Below are 25102 nucleotides of genomic sequence, written 5' to 3'. Positions count from 1 at the left end.
CAATAGGCGGCAATTCCCGTCATGCTGAGGCAAATTGACAGCCCCGCGATCCTAGCCTTTTTACGTCATCAAAAGGCAGGGCGCGGCTAAGGGAGAGTACCGTTGGCGCATGCGTCCTATTAAAGAGCGATGGGCGATGGTTGCTGGAGTTTGCCGGTTAGTGCGGGGCGGGGATGGGTAGTGCGGCTGCTACGTGGCCCCGGGCTGGGACTTCCCCGGGATCTGGTTGGACGCTGCCGCCGCTTTTACTCATACAAATGCAGGGAACCGATTATTTGAGCGGGCTGTGGCTTTGCTAGGGAAGCTGGACGGTAGAGCGGGTTTAAGACAGAAATGGTGACGGGTACGTGGGACCTTAGAAAATAGACTTAGCAGAATCAGTGAATGGCAGTACTGATGATCTGGCATTGTGTAGGGAAACTGAGAAATCTGTTTCAAACCTCGATTTTAACATGGATTTTGTCAATTGCCCCCTCCCCTACCTTAAAGTTTGCCCCCTCCCCTTAAAGTTTTAATCTTGGTCCACCCTAGAGACTTGTTGTGAAAGCAACAATTAAATATTGTATGTGGTATACTTTGAACTCACTAAAGAATGGTAACTTTTATTAATAGTATTTCTGAATGATGCCGTTATTATCTATTTTAGGGGCAACTATATTACTTTGCATATGCACTGGAGCAAGAGAACACTTAGGAAGGTAGAACCTTCTTGTTGTAATATGGTGATTGACTTTTAAAACTTCAGTACCAAATAATGCAAGCCAACACATGATTCTTGAAGTTTATGGATGTCACCTGTAGTTCTGGGTAAATTGTGCCAGCTTGCGAATTGGTATGTTCTTGATTACAGCTCTGTAAGTGTGTTAGTGTGAGGACTTAACACTCATTCATGTGAAGAAATTGGATCTCTGGGAAGCATAACCTTGGCTTGATCTCTAGGTAGTTTGGAATGAATTCTTGGTAATACAGATACAGTCCTATGTACACCATGGTATTCTTCATAAACATATATAAAATGAAAATAAAGCATTAATTTCTGAATATTTCATTCAGGATTAAAAAAAACCAAAACACTACCATTGTTTGTTTATAGTAGTCAGCATCCACACTTACTTACTTACTTCCCTCCCTCCCCCCTCCCCAGAGGCTCAGGGCGGTTCCACTTTCACACTCTTGGGGTGCTATTGTACAAAGTCATCCATTGGTCCAGTTTCTAGCTTTCCCCCTACTTTGATGTGACCTTTCCCATACTAAGTTTGGCATGATGTTTAGAGAAGTCATGGTCAAAGTCCCTTTGCATTCTATGTGAATGGTATCAGTGCCACTTCCCTTGACTCAATCCTTGCTCAGTAGAAAGGCTACAAGTCCCTTCTCTCATCACATGCTCTCTCTTGGCCAGGTTTAGAGAAGACTGAAATAGAGTAGGATTTTAGCAGTTTGGCCCTCTCTTCATTACCCATTAAAGTTTCACTTTCCCTGCAATAGGCTTACCACTTGTTATTCTTGTGTTTAATGTAACCGAGGAACCTGTCTTCCTACAAGTCCTGTCTGGTTTATATTCATCCTTGGTTAGATTGCCCAGTTTCTTAAATGTGTTTTGATAGAATGATAGAGTTGGAAGGGGCCATCTAGTCCAACCTCCTGCTCAATGCAGGATCAGCCTAAGGCATCTATGAATTATCTTATGTTTACATCTTAAATATATGAAGAAGCTTTTCTTGTTATAGTGGGTTTTTTAATATTAAGTAAAAAATAAATTCTCACATCCTTAGAAAACTGTTTATGGAACCACATGATTTGTTTAGGTTCTTCCCATTTTTCCTTCTCATTGGAATAATTTGTGATTGAGATTCCCATCTCAAGTATTTTGTTTTTCTAAAGTCCATTCTAGATATCTGGCTATGTACTGCTTTCCCCTTCCTTAAGATCATAAATTCCAAAGTTAGATTATCATTATGGTTCCCTGTTGGTGAGAATCAAATTTAAGACAGCAGACCCCTTTCTTTTCACCACAACCTTCTGGAAAATGAAGCTCTCAGCAAGACAAGTCAGGAATGTATTAGACTTTTCACATTTAGCAGAGTTTGATTTCCAAAACATATCCAGGTAATTGACATTTCCTATGATCACTGTGTCCCATCTCATTGAGAACTTTGTAATCTGATCTAGCAGTGTCTTCTCCAATTGCTTTACTTCCACACAAAACTCTAACGTAATGTAAGCAATAGAAATGATTTTAAATGGTTTGATTTATGAATACAATTTTGCTATTTTAACGTTTCCAGCAGTCATGTCGAACAAGGAAGTTAAAGCAGCTTTGAAAAGTGCCAGAGATGCAATAAGAAATAAAGAATACAAAGAAGCACTGAAGTATTGTAAGGTAATTAGTGCTCAAAGTTATTCATTTATTTGATTTATTTAAAATTGATTTAAAACATTTATTAGTTGCCTTTCTTCATTACAGAGCTCAAGATGCCTTATAAAATACATACAATAAAGTACATTAAAAAACCACAATTTTTTAAAATCACAATTCAGGATTGCTTGTAAGCTTAACCAAATGCGGTCCTAAATAAAACCATCTTTAGCTGCCTCCTAAAGATTGAAAGTAACAGGGCCATGGATATCTTCCTAGTGAGGTTGTTCCATAATTGGTACCATCACTGAAAAGGTCCTCTTATGTACCCACCAGATACCAGATGACCTTCTTTGATAGATGGAACAGTGCAAAATATACTTTCTGGGTGTGAAATGTTATGTCATATTAACAATAGTCCTCTTCAGTATTCATTAAGGGTTACCAGAGCTTGTTTAGAAATTGTGTCCTTGGTTCAAATAAAATAGTCTTCTACGCTAACTATAATATATAATAATATTTAAAAATTTTATCCTGCCCTTTTGTATCACTTACAGTGGGAAACAACATTTAAAAATACATACAAAATTAAAGTTTAAACCTTACATTTCTGAATGCTCCCAATTGAAATTCCTAGACCAGGGGTGTTTAATAAAGGAGCTGGTCTTCTAGTTCTCCTCCTCCCCTAGTGGTGAGACCAGTCTTATTGGTGGATGCTATTTTATTTTAGGCCTCAACCATAAGCCTGGTGGAATAGTTTGCCTTACAGGCCTCTGGTCTCTCCTGGGAGCGCATTCCACCAGCTGAGACCAGGGGTGAAAAGGTCCTGGCCCTTGTTGAGGTCAATTTCACCTCTGCAAATCCAGAAGGAAGGGAGGATGACAGGGCTGGAGAAGGTCACAGAGATGCCCCTTGCCATGACTAGTTGCTAGCTGTGAGTAGGAATGTGAGAATGTAATTGTATTGGCTGAAGGAAGTGAACAGAACATACACCTTCAATCAACAGTAGGGATTGTCATCCTCTTTTTCTTAAACAGTGCATCCTACCACTATTGTAAAATTCTTTAAAATGGTAACATATGGAGCTCTTCATAATTGCTTCAGGAGCAAAAGGCTGAGCTTTTCTGTCCCTTTCAAAGTGACTGTCAGTGGCGGGGTATGCATGTTCAGATGCAGCATGCAATTTGTGGCCTTACTTCCCTCCCCACAGCTGTTACCTTGGGGGCAAAAAGTGACTGAACCAGCCCTTCCTCTTTGAGTTATATTATTTTCTTTCATAAATTTGCTGCAACTTGTACATTCAAATTTTGAGTGTTTCGGTGCACCTGGATCCATGTAAAGGAGTACCTGTCTATCACTACTTGGCCTTGAAGCTTGCTCCATGGTTTTGAGCAAATCAGTCTTCCAGCTTCATTTACTTCAGGGAGGGTAAAAAAACGTTTAATAAGCTACTTGAACTTTTTGAAAAAGATGACAAATCAGAATGATGTATTTGAGCAAGTTGCAAATGCTGGTTTTCTCAGTCACTGTGGGAATGAGATACTCATTTTAAAATTGTGCTGAAGATTAAAATGTTGTTTCATTTCACTATAATTTTTAGGCAGTATTGAAGCAAGAAAAAAATAACTACAATGCCTGGGTATTTATTGGCTTGGCAGCTGCTGAACTAGAACAGCCTGATCAAGCCAAAGGTGCCTATAAAAAGGCTGCTGAACTTGAACCAGGGCAGTTGCTTGCCTGGCAGGTATGTGTGCAACTAACCCCATTTTCCATTTTGTATGAAACAGCTTCTATGAGCAATAGGATTGAAATAGAGAATATATAACAAAATCTCCCCCCCAACCCATGCCCCGCCCAGCTGGCCCTTATTTCCCATCCTCATGTTTTGATTCTGTTTGACCATCCTTCCCTCTAACTGGGGTTGCCCTGCCCCAACAGTTCTTCCCTTTGTCAGCTCTCCTTTCCGCTGCATATCTTGCAGTTTATCCCCAGCTACCTCCTTTCATTGTTGGGTGCTGCTGCAATGAGTCACGTGTTACAGCAAACCCACATTATTTTCTTTTTCATGACTTTTGTGGATGTACACTACTGTTTTGGAAGTGGTTTAGTCCTTCCCAGAAATCTTTTAATATTTTGCTGGTAATCCCCCAAGTGTTTGTATTGGCCTGAATGACTCCACCTTTGCTACATGCTGGTGCTTAGTTGCCCTGAGTTGTGGGAGCTGCTCTCAAGAGTATTTTCTCTCATGCTTGTTAGCAGTGCTTATCTTCAAGGCCTGGACTGTTTCTTGTTCTCAGTGGAAGCTAGGTGCAAGATGGCCTGGCTCATCCAAGTGACTAGCCAGCATTTAGTTTAGTTTTAATTATGCACTAACTAGGTCTCGAGGTATGGATAAGTTTTGCTGTGCGTACTCCAGGCAGGCTGATAGAAGCCTAACTGCAGCTTCTCTAAATATGATGGGTTATTAAAAGATCTCCTTGTAAATAAACCTGGATCTCTCCTACAAAGAGTGCTTGCACTCTAAAGCTCACACCCTGAATAAATCTTTGTTGGTCTTAAAGGTGCTACTGGACTCTGATTTTATTATTCCTAGGGTAGAGGTTTTTCCTGGCCACAGTGGGTCTCAGCAGGGGGCCATTTCTGGGCCTCCTGCAATCCCTGCTCCAGAAGGCACACAGAGGCTGCCCCAGGAGGCAGCTTGCTCCCTGCCATATCCTCTGAGTTGGAAGAGGCCAGGGCAACTTACTGGCATCAAGGCATGCTCTGAGGCTGCCTTGTCTTCCACTCAAACTTCTCAAACCAGCAGGAAATTGGAGAGCTGATCCATTACTAATTCTTATTAGACCTTCCTGGACAAGGGCTCCCTCCTGATTGAATCTAAACTACTAGAGCAGGCAATTCCTGGCTGAGGATCATCTCCTATTGGGGGAATATTTCTGAGGGAGTAAATTGTCTGCATGCAATTTGAGCAGTTTGGCCCTCATTGGCAGAATTCAATTTAAACTCATTGGCCCTCTCTCTCTCTCTGCTAGCAGGGAGGGCCAACCAGGTAGGGATTGAGTTCTCTGCATGCAATTTAACCTAATTGGTCTTTTTGGCAGAGAGCAATTTCACCTGATTGGCCCTCATTGGCAGAGTGCTCCCTTACTGCTAGCAGCACACCCCCAGGGAGGACCAATCAGGTAGGGATTGAGTTATCTGCATGCAGTTTAACCTGATTGCCCCTCATTGGTAGAGTGCTCTCTCTCTCTATCGGTGGCACACCCCCAGGGAGGGCTAATCAGGTAGGGAGCGAGTTGTCAATTTGAGCTTTATTATGTTTAATAATGGTGATGCTTATCTGCTGTGAGTTACATGAGATGATCATTGGACTCTTGTGGATTTACCCCAAAATTAATTTGAACACAATGGTTTGCTTGAAAATTAATATGTTTCATGTTTATCCAGGGTCTAGCCAATTTGTATGAAAAAACAAATCATGCTGATACCAGAGAGGAATTGGTTAATGTATATCAGAAATTGCTGGAGCTCTATGAAAGGTAAGGAAAAAGTTGAAGATTCTAATGCATTTTTGCAACAGTATATTAAAATTCAGTTTAAATTATTCCTCATGTTATTAGTTAATCACAAAGAATCTTATCTATGACCTTTTTATGTAGAATTGTTTCTGCAAAATATGATCCATCTGTGTTCTTGAAAAATGAGTATTTAATTGATCTTTTTATTGTGTTGATTAAATCTACCTATACAGTACCTAATGCATCTGCATACACTGCCTCTTAGCTAGTAAGATATAGTATGTGGTTAGGGTGTAAAGGCAAAAGTAGAACAGGAAGGGAGGGCTGTAGAAAGCTAGAAACAAAAGCATCAAAGGTAGGAGAATGTCGGATTGGAAAAGGAAAGGAAAATTAGGGGGACATAGGAACTCCCATTCAGCTAGAATCACTTGGCTAGCCAACACTCACGTTGACACAGTGTCACTGCTTGTGCCCTCTGCTTGTTCAGTTATAATGCAGGATGCAGCCTGAAGAGCAGGTAGAAAAATAGCCTGATTCAAGGCAAAAAGCTCATAAACCAAGTCACAACTATATATAAAACTTATATATATATAAAAGTTAGTTGTAAATTAATCATTATTTGTATTGTGATATTTTTCTAGTACAGATAAACAGAAATGGTGTGAAGTATGTAAAAAACTTGTGGAGCTGTATCACCAAGAAAAGAAATTCCTGCAGGTGGGTCAGCAGCTTGCTTATTGTATTGTTGTCCCTAATTGCTTACTTACCTGATATTAAGCATTCTGGTTCGCAAACTCATTATTTGTTACTGATCTCTGTAAAGGAAAATAATCAGGTTGGTAGGCAGAAACATTGCCACTTTATATTGGATCAGTTGTTGTCACAGTATAATATTAAGACGCTGAGGCGATACTGACTGTTGCAAATGAGCTGAAGGAAAAAAAAAACAAGTAAGAAGGCCAAAAATACAGCAACAGATTACTTGTATTATTGAGCTCAAACATAAGGCACCGCCAGAAGATTTCTGTTTAATTTGGGGTTTCTCAAAGCCTGAAAAATGTTTCAGGGGTTTCTCAACAATAAAAAGGTTGAGGAAGACTGGTATAGGCTTCCTTAATAGTCTTAGAAGAGCATAGTGATACAATTGTTATGGAGACATATATAATAATGCAAACAAGTTAGACATTGATTGTTCAGTTTCCTTTGTTTTTCCTGCATTCAAAATTGTTCTTAGATTTTTATTTTTTTTTGTCCTGCTGTCAAGTTACTTCCTTCATGGTCAAGGTTGCTACAATCATTTCTGCCTGTGCTTGAGTTCCCCCCTCCCACTCCAGGCTAATGGTCTATTGTGTCAAGAGCATGATTTGAGAGAGCATAGCAGGATGCAGCGGGATGGAAGAGGCGGGGAAGTTCCGTTGCATAAGTGCTGTTTGAGATGTGGTGTTTAAGATCTGCTCCCTTGCAGTTAATGTTTCATTTTTCTTCTGCTAGACCATCTGGTATTTACTTGGTTTATGATAGCTTCCATTACTGTGGGTTTCTTTGTTGTTATGCTCTCCAGAGAGGCATAATCATAATATGGTATAAAGAAAGTTTACAGAAGCTGCCATACGTAGTGGAGCACTATAATTTCTATAGCTATGTCACCAAGCAGTCAGCAGTAAACAGTGGAATCATTCTGCAACATTGATTTCTTCCTGCTTTCTGTCATTTTTGGATGAGGTGAAAGTAATTTACCTCGATTTCTGGAATTGGGAAGTCTGTATTGCTAGCAGTCAAAGGTCAAAGCACTCCTCTGATCTGGGAAGCCACTGAAGCTTGACTTTTAAAAAAAACACAGGTTGCTCGATCTTGGCACAAGCTCATAAAAACAAGACAGGAAGAAGGCGCTGATAATAATGAACTTCACCAGCTGTGGCAGAGGTTGGTCCAGTTACTGGCGGAGTGTGTGCACCTCCAAGATAATGAAACACAGCAGTTGGTAAGGCTCTTAATATTTGTACAAAGTTCCGTACTGTCATTCTCATTGATTCTCCACATAGATGTGAGGTAGTTCATAATTGCTATCTTGCAGATGAGACCTGAGACTCAGTGACTGGACCACCATCTTGAAACTGTGACTAAACTGATTTATGCCAGGCTGTGAAGCAAGCTGGTCTTCACAAATCTTGTTATAGTAGAAATGATCATTCTGGCAATGAAAGCCAAAGAAGTAATCGGTTTTCACTTGTGGATTTTATTAAATTAATCCTTACTTGCATTTTTGTCTTAAGGTGATACAGTTGTTTGTACATGCACTGTTCTTAAAACAGTGTAGTACTAGAATTTAGATGAGGTATATAATTAGTAGAGGACTAACGTATGGAACTCCCAGAAATGATACCAGTCATTTAGAGGAATCACTCAAAAGGTTGCGGGATTCCTTGAGAGGACTAAGGTTTTTCCCAAAGGAAAGTTCACACTGTTCTTGATGTGACTGAATATTGAAATGTAGAAAGAAGAGTCCGTATTGGATATGGGACTGAAAAAGCACCCTAGCAACTATGAAAGGATTCAATACTCATTTTCAGCTTCTTGCTTCTTACGTCATTTGTAATGCAGAACTATACATTATTATATGTAATACATCCTTTTCCTGATTGATTTGGGGGTGGGGACTGAGGGAGGCAAAGTCACTTACCCATAGTCACAGTTTATCTCATGGGAAAGAAGCAGAGTGGTCAATCAGTTTTTATTATGATCATAGATCAGCACAAATCTTACTAGATTCTAGTCCATCATACCATATCCTCATAATATATGTTTAAAAAGGTAAAGGTATCCCCTGTGTAAGCACCGAGTCATGTCTGACCCATGGGGTGACGCCCTCCAGCGTTTTCATGGCAGACTCAATACGGGGTGGCCTTGCCAGTGCCTTCCCCAGTCATTACTGTTTTACCCCCCGGCAGCAAGCTGGGTACATCCCATGCATAAGATAAAATTCAGTGGGAGATACATGTTCGGAAGGGGATATTTCTTAACAATAAAAAAAGCTGAGTGGTCAGTTTTGAGTGGACATAGGGCTGAGGGGGGGATTACAGCTGTTTGCACATGAGCCTTCCCCCAAGATTCTGGCTTCCTCTGTTTTAATATTATGAAATGATCAGGAAAAAGAACTGCAACTGCATAAGACATGATCTAACATTTTGTTGTATTGGCTGTGGACTTGAATATTTAAAATGTCTGTCATGGACCAAATACATCACTTTTTAAAAGCCTACCCTTTGTTGATTTCTTCGTTATTTCAACATCATGTCGGTAATACTTTTTCAGCTTCTCGATGCATTTGAACAGGCATTGAGTTCTTCATGTCTAATTCCAAGTGAAGAGCACCAAAAACTTTACAGAGAGTTCATTCAGTGTTTGTCAAAAGTAAGGATTGCCATTATTTGCATTGTTCCATTTTAAAATAAATTATTTTAATTTTGCTTACGTCTGACAAGATTGCTAATTGGTTTTTCTCTTTCGGAAATTGAGTTTCCACATGAGTTTCCTAGACTGAAGAAGACCTGTGAAGATATGATGGTTTTGTATCCTTCAATGAGCTATCCTTTGGAAGTTCTTTGTCTACACTTCATTCAGTCAGGTAATCCAGGTGATTTTTAAAATTATGGTTAGCTAGTCTACTGTCCATTACTTGACGACTATCTGCCTCACTTTTGCATCATCTCTTTTGTCTTTCTTTTTGAGGCTTCCTTAGGCAGAAGAGATTTTATCCTAGCAGTGTTGAGTTTATCACAGGGAAAATGTACAGTTAAGTTACTTATTTCATTTTAAAAGGATGAAACGTTTCTTAGAGTCCAAATCAGTCACCTGCTGCATTTGGAGTTTTAAACTGTAGCTAGGCCATTGCTTACCCTCTGTATGGCAAGGAAGGCGTGCCTTTTTAATACAGACCTGACAATCGCCATAACATGTGATTAAAGAATTATAGTGGGATTCTTGGGGGGGAGGGGAGGGGGCAGAGTTCCAGGAGCCAAATTATGTTACTGCTGTTAGTTTCCTGTGATATTCCAGACAGTGTTCAATGTATGCTCTTCTTAAAGTTTGTTTATGTAGACACACACACAATTCTTTATACACACATCCACCAACACCTCACCCTGCCTTGGAACCATTTATTGCTTATTGTACTATCACGATCCCCCAAGCCATTGCAGGTCCTGGTAACTGAAGCACTAGAATTCTGTGCTCTAAGCAGCTACTCCCGGATAAGGGCAAAATAGATTCTTATAAAGCACCCACATATCCAGTGTGGTGTAGTGGTTTAGCAGATCCTACCCTTACCTTGGAAACCACTAAGAAGCCACACTGTGCCACAGATGTTTTCTGTGTGACCATGGGCTACTTGCAGGGGGTATGTGTGTGCTGAATGTGTACTTCCATCTTGATATTAACTGTAAATGTCAGTTTTTAATTGTTTTTATGAAGTATCGTTATTGCTTTTACTTGTAAGCTCCCTCGGGTCGACTTTGTCGGGAGAGGTGGGATATAAATCCCTAAATAAATAAACTTACTTCGCAGGATAGTTGTGAGGATAACATGGAGAAGAGAATGATGCAAGTCTGTTTGACTCCTCATTGGGGAGAAGTATGAGGTATAAATGAAGTAAACAAACAGTCCCAAATTGCTGATTCCAGTGTTTGGTGGCAGGCCCCCAAGTTCTGCACCAGCTCTGCAGAGGCCTTTTTTGAATAAAGTAAGATAAAGCAGACCTCCTCTAAATTTCTGCTGTCATGCCCCATCCTTTTCCAAAGAGATCTATATGATGTGGTCTGAAAATGGAGCTCTAAAAACAATCTTTTCAGATTCTCTTGAATCAAAAATGCAAAAATGCTGTTCATAGCTCAGTCTAGAATACAGTCAGCTTTATATGTCATAAGGTAGAATTTGTTTATATGATTAAAAACTTGAAATCGCCTTACACCAAGGCAAACCATGGTTCTGTCAAAATCAATATTGTGTACTTTGTGTGGCAATCACAACCAAATCAGATTCTTTAAGCCATCAAAGTTTCAAGCTCTTATTGAGCAAAGACAGGACTCAGTCTGATTTTTTTAGTTCTATTATTTCTCATACCAGACAATTTACTGCATACATCAGCCAATATTTCTGATGTACGTGATTGGGTGCTCAAAGCTGATTCACTGATTGATCACTCTTCAATTCTGCTGTCACAATCAGCCCCATAGTATAAAACAATTAAAAAGACCACTCTAGAGCATCATATTTAGTAAACATATCAACATGTAATCTTAGAATGGCCCTAATATCTCTGCGGTTTGAAATGATGCCATCAGCCATGCTCTCTGGATGCTATCTCCAAATACCCACAGCCCAAGGCCTGTGTATATGCGGAAATTCATCTGTGGAGGACCTGCCCCACTATGTTTTGGCTTGCCCCCTGTACTCCGAACCCAGGTGCAAATTCCTTGCCAAGTTATTACTGAACTCATACTCCATTTCTGATTTTGACAAAGTCACCTATCTGTTATCAGATGCAGACCCCTATATTTCATATAGGATAGCACTTTTCACTCTGGCCGCCGGGAAGATCTGAGCCAAAGCATTTTTACAGAAGTCTCCACCTTAATAAACCAATTTTTATTCTTATTGTAACTCAGTAGCCCACGCTTACAATTTTATGTACGCAGTATTGGAGAAATATTGTTTTATTCGTATTTGTACCATATTGTTTTAATTATGCTTTGTAATGGCCTTTGGCTATGTACAATAAATGTTATTGTATCGTATCGTACTCTGTGTGGCAGAGGTTTTCCATGGTTTCAGTTCAAAGTCTTTTCCATCACCCACTACTTGATCCTTTTAACTGGAGGTGTCAGGGGCACACCTTCTGTATGCAAAGTAGTTGCTGTAACCCATGGCACTTTGCCTTGCAGTAATTGTTTTAGATTCTGTAAATTATTTAATTGTCCTCTGTTAAAGAAAACAGGCTCTTGGAGGCATAGCGCTTGCATGTGGAGATAGGAAAATTGATCTAGCCCAGTGGTTCTCAACCTTGAGGTTACAACCCCATTTGGGATTGCTTGGCTCCTTCCCCAGGGTCACCACGTGGTCCGACGGTGGGTGGATGCTTGAGGCGGTGGCCAGTAGAGACAGCAGAGCCATGGCAATAGCTGCCTCTATGCCACCTCGATTGTTGTGCGCGTGCTCACACCACCTGCACATGCTACTGCCACTGCTGTACCAGCCGCTGGCAAAGTTGGGGTTGCAGCAAAAAAAGGCTGAGAACTGCTGGTCTAGCCCAAGGTAGAAACTAGAAATCATACCCTAAACAATTAAGAAGTGCCTTCTTATAGACAAGTCAGATTTTTTTCCAAGAAGAAATCCAGCTTATAGGAAACAATGCTCAATTTTTTTTTCTTTCTCAGTTTTTAAGTGTAGTTAAAAGAAAATTTCTTTGTATTCCAGGTTGCTTCACTGAGGAGGCTGTGGACTGTTGTCACAGGCTTCTGAATATTGACTCAAGAAGTGGTCCCGCTCTCATTGGTTTAGGGATTCGATCCCTTCAGGAAAAGAAGTATGAAGATGCTGACAGAAATCTAACAGAAGGTTTGCAGGAGGACAATGTGCATTCTATTTGGGGGGGGGTGTTTATATACTATCTTTAAGATTTTAAATTGGTAAAATCGGGGGATTTGATTTTGTTACACAAGCTCAGTGCCACTTAAGAAAGGGAACATTTTGACCTCCCTGCTCTTGCTGTAACCTGCGATGCCCCTGCAGTTCTGTTTTCAGTCCATGGATTCTTGGGAAGCATATTGGGGATGGATTGGGAGTCTGCAGTTCAATGAGGGAAACTGTCAACTCCCTGCGCCCACTGCTGCCTCCTGCAAGTGGCAAAGTAGGTTAAGATCCAAACCCATCTAAATTGTCTTGAGGCACTTTCTGAGGGAAAACAAAAAGTTCTTGTTGCACCTTACATCAGGCCTTGACAAATTTAGGAGCCAGGCTCATTTTCAGCCTTCGGGTTTCTATATTTTAATGGCTAAAATTTCAAATTATTACTGCCAATAAAGCCTATGACTACTATAAAACCTGGTGAGCCAGCTTGGTGTAGTTGTTAAGAGCAACGGCTTCTAATCTGATTCCCTGCTCCACATGCAGTCAACTGGGTGACCTTGGGCTAGTCACAGAACTATTAGAAGGCTGGTATGAGAGGCCTTACAGCATTCAAGTAACATCCTTTGAAGCGCGTTGAATCAATCATGAAAAACCTTTCCTGCCAGGTTTGCAGCAGACCAGTTGCTGTTCAGCAGGATGGCGTTACTTAGGAGAAACACAACTGAAAATGCACAAATTCAAAGAAGCTGTTCATTCTTTCAATCAAGGTAATTGTACAGCTGAGAGAAACAGTGGTTTCTTATTAAATGCACTTCATAGAAAACTTCTAAAATTTTAAGGTGAACAGTTTATTTGTGGCATGTCTTTCTGTATAAAATATTAACATCTATTTAGAAAAAGTCTAACCTGATTGTCAAACAGCGGTCTATTTAGTAAAATAACAGTCCATAAAATCATTGTGGGTAGAATTGGCAAGGAATAATTGCTACTTCATCTAAGACAATCTAATGTGAATAAAAAGTTTTCATTGCTTTAATAGACGGAGCTCCTGGATCTAAGGGAAGTTTATGTTCATAACAGGAAAAAGGTCTCTTCCCATTGCCACTTTACAGTAACAGGACTTTGTAATAATTGTCACTATTAGATACGTATTGTTAGTGTATTTAAAGCTTTTGTTAATGTTGCTCCAAATTCTGGAAAGAATGGCATGGGAGCAGAATGGATGGTTAAACAGTACTAATTAAATTACACAAATGGCTGTATCTAGAGAGACTTTATCCTTGAAAATATCATGTAAAGATGAAAAAATAGAAAGTTTTAGCAATATCCTTTAGAAGAAGCAATTTCTCAAGCAGATGTCAAAGTAAACCAGAAATGTTAAACAAATTACTAAAGTGAAAGTGCATTTAAGTCCATTTTACAGCTAGAATTCTTTCCTGTTGACAGTTCTTAGGACATTGGGACAACTCAGTGAACACAGTTCCATTCAGGAACAGAAAAACCTTGCTCATCGTTTCAAGGTAGAGGCCTTGATTAAAATCCCTGGCACTGAAGCTGCAGAAGAAGCCATAAATTCCCTTGATCAGGTACGGGACTAGCTCCTTTTCACCTAGGGCTTAACTTGTCTGTTTAAAATAAAAATATGTGAACAAATGCATTAAATTTGAGGCCTGGGCCCTGCACAAACTCCACACTTAGTTTGCAAAGGTTTTTCTCTGAGCAGAAGTGTGGGTGGAATTCAATACTGTCAATGACTCTATCAAGTATTGAGCCATTAAAGGTATTTCAGGCATGAATGGCTGCTTTGGTGGCCAAAGCGCCCAACCCTGGTCTGGACCTGGAGGCTGCTACTGGGGCTACAAAGGTAGAGACTTGAGATTAAAATTCCTTTCTGATTTTGGTTGGAGACTAACAGTTGTGTCAATGAAAAGGCTATTGAAAGGAAGAGCTAGTCTAACATAGTGGAAGTGTCAAGTAGAACTGTACTCTGGCTCTGTTCCTTTTTAGGTTGTGTATAAATCTCTTATGTTCCTGAAAGTGAAATCCTTACCATTACCATATTCTTGTGACATGCTAATGATATGGTTCTTTTCTCTGGCACCCAAATGGGCCTGAGACATGCTGGTTATGTTGGAGAACTAATACATAGACAGCTGTCCGGACATGTGACCCTGATGAGTTGACTGTAAATGACGCAAAACTTGATGTTTTTGACAGGAGGACATGTTTGGAGAATTGGTGGTCAAATAAATGAACAAATTAATTTTATTATTTCTGGGGATTCTTTGGAAACAAATAGATGCCATGAATGCACTCTACATTGAATTTAAACTATATATTTGCGTTTCTTTAAGAAAAACAACCCTTCAGAGAAGGGTCATAGGTATACTTTTGTATTAAGCTCATATCTTTTAAATCAGACTGGTTATAAGAAATAATTATCACAAATATAATAATAATAAGAAGAGTTGGTTCTTATATGCCACTTTTCTCTACCCGAAGGGAGTCTCAAAGCGGCTTACATTCACCTTCCCTTTCCTCCCCCACATGCAGCCAGCTGGGTGACCTTGGGCTCACCACGGCACTGATAAAACTGTTCTGACCGAGCAGTGATATCAGCGCTTTCTCAGCCTCACCCACCCCACAGGGTGTCTATTGTGGGGAGAGGAATGGGAAGGCGACTGTAAGCCACTTTGAGCCTCCTTCGGGTAGGGGAAAGTGGCATATAAGAACCAACTCTTCTTCTTCTTCTATGTCTGTGGTTTAAGTTTGAGGTTTGTTTGTCTTTTGGGGATGGAGACTTCATGTGATGTGCCTTTGGTTTCTAGATTTTGGACATAAACAATGATCCCAAGCTTATAGCCCTTAAAGGACAGGCCTGTCTAAATAAAGGACTTCCTAATGAAGCTTTAAAGGTTAGTAGTTTCATTTGTCATGTCGCCTTCTGTAAAAAGATGACCATTTTTGTACTAAATTGTACAATTTCATACTTTATAGATAGTAGAAGAGCTTAAACTGGCACATCCTGACTTGGCAGAAGCTCACTATGTTGAAGGATTGATCTATTACACACAAAAGAACTACTGCCAGGCAGAAACAAGGTAAAGTGCATGTGTGTTTTGGGGAACAAAAACTTTTTCAAAATGTTCACATTTTAAAACACAGCTTCTCTTAGTTTTCAGAGAGCTATTGAAAAAGAAGCTGAAGTAGCAGACTTTCATTTTTCTCTGGGTCTCACTTACTGGTTTATGAGTGAAGAGACAAGAAGAGAGAAAACCAAAGCTCTCACTCAATTTCTGAAGGTAAAAACATAAATTCAATTTGTTTCTCCTGTAGACATAGGATCACCATATACCTGTGTCTGTGGTCACTGGGAAGCGGCGGCGGAGCGATGGGGGGTGGCCAGGGGGGTGATGTGTGTGTGTGTCTGTGGGTGCGGGGAAGCGGCAGCGGGGCAATGGGGGTGGCGGCCAGGGAGGTTTGGCTGGTGAGGGGGTGTGTGTGTGTCTGTGTGTGTCTGTGTTTGTCTGGGTGCGGGGAAGCGGCGGCAGTGAATGGCCATTGGGAAGGGACCCCAGGTGGGAAAGGAGCAGGGATGTCTGTGACGCAGTGTCGCTGCTCCTTTTGCGAGGGCAAGGGGAAGCCAGTGGGAGTACTAAGCGTTGCGGAAGGCTGCTTCTCCTTGTGTGCGGTGAGTCCCCGGCTGGGCAAGGCAAGGCTGGGCCAAGCAGCCAATGGGGAGCCGCGCTTCACGGTTCCTGATTGGGCCCTCCGAGTTTTTATCCCAGACAGAGCCCGCCCTTTCTCCTTCCCCTTAGGGCTTACTCTTTTATTTATTCCCCTTAGGGCTTAGGAAAAGAGACATCTGAATTGGGAAAGGGTTTGATTTTTCTGCTTCCTAATTCCACCCTCTCTTATTTCTACAGCACTGGTCAAATGCATATTTCCATGTCTGCATGGGTGTCCTTTTTTGTATTGCTTTCCTGTTACATTAGCAGTGTCAGTTCCAGCTTTAGAATCCCGGCATTAGTACTCCCTCCTCAGAGCTACCATCCCCTTCAGCACTGGCTGAAGTTCCTCCTTGTTCTGTCTGCTCCCTGCTTGATTGCCCAAGAGGTGACAGGTGAGAAGGAGAATCAGTACCAGCCACGGCCTTTTGCTTGCTCATTTGTTATCCTCCACTGGGTAGTGGTAAGGATTTGGTCTCCTAGGCCTTGTTCTCACACGGTCACTGCATGCTAATGTGCCTCACCCTGCAAGCCAGGTATACCAGCACGCCAGTGGCAATTGCAGAAAGGAACAGCAGCAGTTTCTGTGGTTGGTGGTGGCTCTTTTCATTGTATTCAGTCTTCAGACGTTGGCTGAGCATGCTGACCCCTAACAGCACTGAACAGTTGTGCACTACAAGGCAATTTGTATATGAAAAAATGACCTATTGTGTTTTTTGTAGGCAGCAAAATTGGACTATTATCTGGGGAGTGCTTTCCGATACTTAGGTCAATACTACAGGGACATAGCTGGTGATAAAAACAGAGCTCTTGGCTGCTATAAAAAGGCTTTTGAGAAAGACAGAATGGATGGAGAAGCTGGAGCAGCTGTAGTTGACTTAAGCACAGAGCTTGGAGACTTGGTATTGTACCCCTAATTTTGACTATTTTTATGTATTTATAGTGTCTGAAATAGTTGTAATAATATATCCCAAACACAGAAATCTAGAAAACATATCTTTTGAGTGTAATCTTTCTGGTGAGTAATGCTATTAATGTTTCCAACAAGGAAAAAAAATTGGCATAATTTCTTGACTGCTTCTTTATTGTAATACTAACACACAACCATCCCTTCCTAACTGTTCTACCTACCAAATGGCTTTACGGACTTCTGGCACAACAGTTCAGCATCTTTTATGATAATCTGTTTTATATGTACTGTTACTAAAAGACGCAAATAAACAACTGGAACAACTAGCAGAGATGACCACATTTTGAAAAGTGCTTCATATGTGAGGCCCAGTTTGTGCTTTCTGTTGCTGCTATCCAAAGCATATTGGAATATAAACATAATATTAGAATTTCTGTTGTTTTCCCTTGTATCTCCTTGATCAGCCAACAGACTCTTTTAAGTGGAAATGGAGATCAGAGCATTAGCATACCTGTTTTGTTATACATAGCATTTGAAAAGGAGATAATTGGATACCAGTCCAGTTATGATTGTAGCAAGAACTGGGGACCTTTTGAGTTCTTTTACATGTCAAGCAAGAAAGGGATAGTGTACTGAAAGGTGCTTAAAATTCTATAAAGGAATTTTGGGGCTACTCATTCTCATATGCTGTATGCTACCCACTTGTGCTGGGCTAGATGAGAATTTGAGATTACCTCCAAAAATGAGTAGAATTTCTCTATTACTTACAAGAAAATAATATTTGTGGTTGTTTCTGGCAATAGGAGGGTGTTTAACATCCTGTGTAGGGGTGGTGGATGTCTTTCGATGGTCCACCACAGGTGCCTGATACATCCTGATGATTTTCTGTTGGCTCATGCCCTCATAGCTGATAAAAGCTGCCAGAGGTGGATTGACTGAGTGGGTAAGGGGAAATGCTTCCTTGAGGGCAGGAATTATGCCACCCTTTCTCAAAGAGGCACACTGGCTTTGAAAAAACCCTCTGTACGTCCCAGTGCGTTGGAAAACTTCTAGCCAGTCCTCAGTCTTCCATTCTTGGGTATGGAAATTTTTAGAAACAAATTTGTAGACCCCCAAATTCGTAGTAACAGAATCCCTCAATGCATGCCTTTCCTTTACCAGTGAATAACCATAGCCATCCCCACCCCCTGTCATTTATATTTTAGGAAGTAGGATTCCACCTCAGAAGGATGACTTCTTGCTCTTAACAAATAAAACTTGATTAATGCCTCAGGCAGTGATAGGATTCATACAGATTTCCCCTAATGAGTGTGCTGTATCCAGAGAAATGGAAGCATATATTTCAATAATGTGAAGATACCTTAATTTTTTATTTTCTTTTTCTACCATTATCTTGTATGCTAGGAAACTGCCCTTGCTGTCTTGACAGAAGTAACAGAAGGAGCTGGTGCAGGGAGAGCCAAGTGGGCCTGGCTCCGTCGTGGACTTTATTTCCTGAGAGCTGGTCAGCATTCAGAAGCAGTGGCAGAGTAAGGGAATACCAGTCTTCTGCAAAATGCAGGTTAAGCAGATGGTCTCAATGTCTGCATACTTTTTTTTTAAGAAATATTTTCCCTCTCTTAAAATCTGACAAATTGTCCTAATTCACAATAACTGCCATGAGTAACTTAACAGCTTCTGCTTTTATGTCAGGGGTTTGGGTTGCATTCTTGCTTTATTGTACTTATGGACTTCAAAGAGTAGAGTAGAGCTTATGCAAACCCCCTTTCCACAGTGAATTGCTGCTGTGCAATGTGATGGTACTGTTGAAAGCATGCTGCAGTGTACTACAGCTATTAAGAAACAGCTGCAACCAACCTGGACCTTACCAACAGCATCCTATTGCTGCCTTTTTTCTCCAGCTCCCTAACAGTGGGCCTTGCAGAAGGAAGGATAAGATGCAACCAAAGAAGACAAAGAAGAAGAGTTGGCTTTTATACCCCACTTTTCACTACCCGAAGGAGTCCCGAAGCAGCTGACAATCGCCTTTGCTTCCTCTCCCCACAACAGACATCCTGTGAGTAGGTGGAGCTCTGTGAGAACAGAATTATCAGGACTGTGACTAGCCCAAGTGGGCTGCATGTGGAGGAGTGGGGAATCAAACCCGGTTTGCCAGATTAGAAGCTACCGCTCTTTACCACTACACCAAGCTGGCTCTCGAGTATAATTGAATGGCCTGCTTTAAGGCCACAGGCAACATAGAGGTCTGTGAACACTGGGTCTTGTCTGTTTGACATTCTCTGTTCAGGGGGCTCCTTCACATCCCACTACAATGCACAGTAGCAGCGATTGTCTGTCAAAATGAACTGCTGGTTAAATCCTTTTTAAAATGGTAACTAAGTAGTTTAGCATTTGCTAAAACCAGTAGCTCAGATCCTGAACTTAAAAAAAAATCTCTCTTCTGTTATGAACCTGTATGCCAACTGGTTCCTCTCATTGTTGGCTGCAGTTCCCTTCTTTTGCCCCTCCTTCTCTGCTGTCCTCCGCTGCCCAAGCCTTTTCTGCTGAAGCTCTGCAGTTATGAAGTGGCCTGGTAAAGATGAGAAGGGCATCTTCTTCATTGCTGTCCTTCAGAAAGAGATGTAAGGCAGCAAATAGGAATTTGTGTATAGGGTCTTTAGTGGGGGAGGGCAGAAGTAGATTAAGCAATACTTTACTGTAAGGATTTTTAGGTTTGTGTTTGGATTATGGATATTTTCTTGGGTCTGTGACAGTTTAGACTTTCAGATTGCTGTTCTCAAAATCTCAAACTTTGAAAAACATAACTGCAATAGTGTAGATGTCTAATTTTTATTATGAATTCATTAACTGCCTATATTTCTTAATTGTTTGAAGTTTGCAGGCAGCTCTACGAGCTGATCCAAAGGATTCCAACTGCTGGGAGTCTCTAGGAGAGGCATATCTGAGCAGAGGAGGCTACACAACAGCACTAAAGTGTTTCCGAAAAGCTCAGGAACTGAATCCCAAGACTATATATAGTATTTATAAGGCTGCAGCAATTGAGCAGATTTTAGGAAAATATAAAAACGCTATAGCAGAATATCAGCATATCCTAAAGAAATCAAAAGATTATGTCCCTGCTCTGAAAGGTATGTATTTTTGTGGTGGTGAAATGCATTATATATTTGTCATTGCAGAATTATGATCATATTAACATTGTTCCATACTTAAATTCTAATCATTTTCCCTTTGAACCTGCTTCTAAATGTAGCAAAATGCATTAGTAATTATAGGCAATTGGCAATCAGATGAATGGCTAGCTTATTTTTGGGGCTCGAAGAGAAACATGGTGTTTAAATGTCCTATGATTCATCTGTACATTAACTTCCTACAGTCCTTAAATATGGGGTTAGTGTGAATAAATTGCTTTCAGAAATAATTTCTTCTGTGTATTTCTAGCTAAATGGGGAAAAACTGCCACCTATGAATATGAGTTGGCTGCTTGCCAAGTCCTTCCCTTCCCCTTGCATATGTTTCACTTGGTACACAGTATTCCCCCAGTGACAATATCCCTTTTCCCATGTGCAGAATTTGTTTGGACTTGTTTGCAGAGATCTGTGTGTATGCAAGGCAATAAAGTACACTGTGGCCTTTGCCTTGCATTGGGATAAAAATAAACAAATTCATTCCTCAAATCTTAACTGCAATTAATATTTTGCATTTAGTATTTAGTATTTTTTGAAAGTATATGTGATGTTAAATGTTTCAGTATTACCATCACTTTCCAATGTGTACATAAGGAATTAAAAATATATCAACTGCATAAAATCTTTTCTTAACTTATACTTAAGGGCTTGAGTCTGAAGAATTATAAATGGAAGGCCAATAGTTGCTAGCACTGTTCCCTGCACACATGCAGGAATTTGAATGCAGTGCTATTCTGTAGTAAGTCTATGACCTTGCAATTCCTGCTCTCTGACAGAGATCCAGAGGTAGTCGCCAGAGCCCTAATTAAGATACTTTTATAATATGCTGCCCATTTTGTATTCTATATTTTATAGCTTATTTTATCATTTTAAGATCTCTTTGGTTATGTAACCCCATGGGCTAATTTATTATCTCATTGCATTTTTAAGTCCTATTTCTATATGTTTTACACTTGTTTTATGCCAATAAAAGGTTACTGACGGACTGTAGTTCTAATGGTGCTGCATCTGCCAGAGTTGCACAGTTTCTTGTAGAAGTGGAAGGTTTGGATTGAGCTTTAATTTTTTGGGCATTGTTCTAGTGACAGTGTAAAACAGGTCTTCAGCAAGCATACTGAAGAAGAGAAGTAGTCTTCTCTTCTACACATGGAAGGGCACTTCTGGATCCAACCTGTTGTAGCCTCATCACATACTAACAGGTTGTCATCTCTTCAGGCTTGGGAGAATGCTGTTTCATGATGGCAAAGAGTGCTCTTGCTGATTATCTGGATGGTAAAGCCCTGGACTACATAGAACAATCACTTAGTTTTTTAGCACGGTTAGTATTTATATATATATTTCATGTTGCCAACTAAGGATATGATACATTTTTAATTATTTGTTGTTGTATTTTAATCAACAAGATAGGTTTTGAAACCATTCGTTATAATCCTGTAGAAGAAATGATGCTTTTGTTTCTGTAAATGATATGTACAAGTTCCGCCAGGCATTTGGTTGAGGTCAGCCGAGCCAACAACAGCCACCCGGCCCCCAGAACCCCTCCCTGCGAAATGACCCACCTGTGGGATCATAGGTTAATATTGTTACCACGTTAATGGAATATTGTTAAAACCACTATAGTTACTGTTGCTTTATTTGATATTGCTGCTGAATTGTATTATACTTATTCCTATGTTCTATATCAGGGGTAGTCAAACTGTGGCCCTCCAGATGTCCATGGACTACAATTCTCATGAGCCCCTGCCAGCAAATGCTGGCAGAAGCTCATGGGAATTGTAGTCCATGGACATCTGGAGGGCCGCAGTTTTGACTACCCCTATTTTATATAAACCATCCTGACCCACATGGAGGGTGGCATATAAATATAAGACATTAAATAAATAATAAAACAAGTTGTTTCCCATTCAATTCAGTAATGGTAATGAAGTTGGTCACTACATTTCTGAGCCACCGATACAAAAAAGAATGATAAAATGTTGTGTGCATGTTGGAACTTCTGTGGATCTGATGCTCAGAAATGTGGGCTGCAATCCAGGAAGGGCTAAGCTCTCATAAGTTTCATTGAATCAGTGTTGCCTGGCTATTAGTGTCAGACTTGTTGAAGGATATAGAAGAAAGGGAGCACTGCAAGCTTTCATCTCTGCATATTATTTTGGTTGCATTTATGCATAGAAAGAGATCCTTATATAAATGTTAATAGGGTTCCAGTTATTGTACTTTTATGGGAACAATGTTGAATAAAAGTTCTTTAAGTGAATTCTGCTCATATGAAATTTTGCTTTTGTTTTGCAGAGCAGCAAAGCAGTGTCCTGATGTATCTTGCCTTTGGAAGCTGCTTGGAGATGCCTGCAGTAGTGTGTGTGTAATTTCACCATCCAAAGTGAATGTGCAAGTTTTAGGATTCCTTATTGGTCAAAATGTTGACAAATGTGTGTTAAAGAAAAGTGATCTGCTCAGTCTGGGAGGAAGGTAATTTTATATCCCATACTTTGACCAGTAGCTTCGCAGATTTGTCTGGATCCCCTCCCTTAGTGTTACTAATAGAGGCAAGAGTGATATCATCTGAGAATTTGAAATGGATGAGAGTGTAATCATTTTTGAGAAACTTGCAGTGTTGCCCTTGGGAAGAGATTTTCCAGAATCCATCTTCCCACTCCATAGTACGTAGAAATTTAATACCATGTCCCTCAGTATATTTGGGCATTAGCAACTGTTAGTTCAAATTCTTATGCCAGCAACCAATCAGCTTCACTTTGATCAAAGGGGCAATGGCTACCATGGCTACTAGGCTTTGGAAGTACATTGAGTGAAAAAGTAATGTAAAGCTTGTATGCATCAGCTAGCATAATTACAGTCTGGAAGCTGAACTGTAACAATGCAAGACTTGGGTAAGCAGGGGGCAGAGTTTCAAGAGATGGATAAAAGGAAGAAGCATGTACCACCAGAAGGAAAAGCAAGGCAATTCTAGCTGGAAAGAAAAGGCAGGGTTAGCACAGCTACAGATCATCTTGATGTCCGTAATGGCCCATTTTATCAATGCTTGTTTGGAATTTGGGATTTCTCGGTTCTTTCATAGTGTTTTCCTAAATCTATGCTGTGTTCTATTGTATGTTCAAATCTCTCATTACTGAATTCCTACTGGATTGTACTTCAAAATAATGCTTCTGTTGTTCTCACATAAGTAAAGTCATTTGCCTTCAGAAACAGGAGATGATAAACAGAGCAGCCTTTTGAAATCATCCTCAAGTTTAGCATGTTCACTGTTTAGCATGTTTCAATCTATTTTGCCAATCTCAATTGTCTTGCTTTGTACTATATGCTATGTTAGGTGCTATGGTAGAGGATTGAAACTGATGCCCTCGCCAAACATGTGGTGTGATCTTGGGATAAATAACTATCATCAAGCACAGCACCTTACAGCAACAGGCGGCGACAAGAATGAGATCAGTGAACTATTAGAAAAATCTGTACAGGTGACTTAAAGAAAACCCCTTCAGTCCCTCTTTTACAAATAAATTCCTTGTTAAGCTCAAATAAGAATGTGTCACTTGCAGAGTTACAGCACTGCATGCTCTGTTTTTTCCAGTGTCTTAAAAAAGCTGTGAGACTAGAAAGTGAAAACCATCTTTACTGGAATGCCCTAGGTGTAGTGGCCTCTTGCAAAGGTACATTTCAAAGTGAGCCTTTTGAATGTTGTCCCTGCGTCTCAGTGTTAAGAGTTCCAATGACTGAGCAAATGACGTTACACTTAAATGTGTCTCTTTCAGGTGTTGGAAACTATGCCCTTGCACAACATTCTTTCATTAAATCTATTCAAGCTGAACAAATTGTAAGTAGTTTAGATAGCTGCATCCATTTCAAACGAGGTCTCAGGAGTATTTCATTTATGTTTCTAACCTGTCTTTTGTCTAGAATGTCGTTGCCTGGACCAATCTGGGAGTCTTGTACTTAACAAGCGGCAACATAGAGGTATACTGATTTTTCTGTGCTATCTTTCTAAAAAAAAGATGTCAATAGACCAGTGATTAATGCTGCATTAATATCCAGAATAACTAAATAGATCCCAACGCGTCTCAATCAAGGGACATCAATTTCAAAATGTTTTCAACAAGAAACTTCAGTTTAGAGAAACAATCTCTTAATAGAGAATAAGACTATTATAACAATTCTATAATTGGAATGCCTTAAGTTTAGGAGTAGCTGTTTATAGAATTGTTATCATTGTTATTCTCCGTTAAGAGATTATTTCTCTAAACGGAAGTTTCCTGTTGAAAACATTTTGGAATTGATGTCCCTTGATCGAAATGTATTGGGATCTATTTAATATTCTGGATATTAAAGAATCAACAGAAGTTTGAAGACTCCCTGGAAATCTCTGCATTATATTGTAACTAGAAATAAAGCCCATTTTATTCTGGGATAAAATGGGCGCTAGGAGCCGGTCTTCTCTCGGCCCCGGGAGCGGCATCACCGCAGCAAGGCCGCTCCCGGGGGCCAGAGAAGGGCGGCGCCCGCCCCCCCCCTCCCCAAAGTCGCGAACACGTTCTCTCTGTGGCGAGGGCACTCCCGGGGGCGAGAGAAGGCCGGCTCCTGCCCCCCCTCCCCGAAGTTGCGAACGGAGAAGGCGGAGTGGGCCCCAACTCACCGGGGTCGATGGCTGTGGCTTCTCTCCTTCTGGGGGAGCCGCGGAAGGGAGCGGCAACGTCAGCAGAAGAGCGGTGGCGGCAGGCAAGGCCCGGCTGGCAGCAGCAACGTCCTGGGAAGGGCCGCGGCGGCTCAGG

At 40.6% G+C, this 25102-nt stretch overlaps 1 protein-coding gene across 4 annotated transcripts in view; it reads left to right on the top strand.

Annotated features, from left to right (window-relative positions):
- Nucleotides 1-8: 8 nt before the first annotated feature.
- The window catches only part of SKIC3 (SKI3 subunit of superkiller complex), a 55621-nt gene continuing 30527 nt past the window's right edge, over nt 9-25102 (top strand). Inside the window, exons 1-24 of one of the 4 annotated variants that reach the window (XM_077347601.1) lie at nt 107-156; nt 647-698; nt 2286-2380; nt 3957-4100; nt 5804-5895; nt 6516-6591; nt 7715-7855; nt 9187-9285; nt 9391-9499; nt 12346-12486; nt 13164-13265; nt 13945-14084; nt 15327-15413; nt 15496-15599; nt 15674-15800; nt 16949-17128; nt 18541-18665; nt 20011-20264; nt 21537-21639; nt 22614-22790; nt 23650-23794; nt 23908-23986; nt 24089-24150; nt 24234-24290. In XM_077347601.1, coding sequence (XP_077203716.1) covers nt 2291-2380; nt 3957-4100; nt 5804-5895; nt 6516-6591; nt 7715-7855; nt 9187-9285; nt 9391-9499; nt 12346-12486; nt 13164-13265; nt 13945-14084; nt 15327-15413; nt 15496-15599; nt 15674-15800; nt 16949-17128; nt 18541-18665; nt 20011-20264; nt 21537-21639; nt 22614-22790; nt 23650-23794; nt 23908-23986; nt 24089-24150; nt 24234-24290 — 2634 coding nt within the window. In that variant the 5' untranslated portion in view covers nt 107-156; nt 647-698; nt 2286-2290. Of the gene's footprint in view, nt 157-178; nt 344-646; nt 699-2285; nt 2381-3956; nt 4101-5803; nt 5896-6515; nt 6592-7714; nt 7856-9186; nt 9286-9390; nt 9500-12345; nt 12487-13163; nt 13266-13944; nt 14085-15326; nt 15414-15495; nt 15600-15673; nt 15801-16948; nt 17129-18540; nt 18666-20010; nt 20265-21536; nt 21640-22613; nt 22791-23649; nt 23795-23907; nt 23987-24088; nt 24151-24233; nt 24291-25102 lie in introns of those variants that run through there. The other 3 variants (XM_077347600.1, XM_077347602.1, XM_077347599.1) reach the window with 3 other exon arrangements.

This window comes from Paroedura picta, chromosome 7 (assembly GCF_049243985.1).
Source record: "Paroedura picta isolate Pp20150507F chromosome 7, Ppicta_v3.0, whole genome shotgun sequence".
Lineage (NCBI taxonomy): Eukaryota > Metazoa > Chordata > Lepidosauria > Squamata > Gekkonidae > Paroedura > Paroedura picta.
The sequence above is the reverse complement of the archived record's forward strand: the minus strand, read 5'-3'. Positions and strand labels throughout refer to the sequence as shown.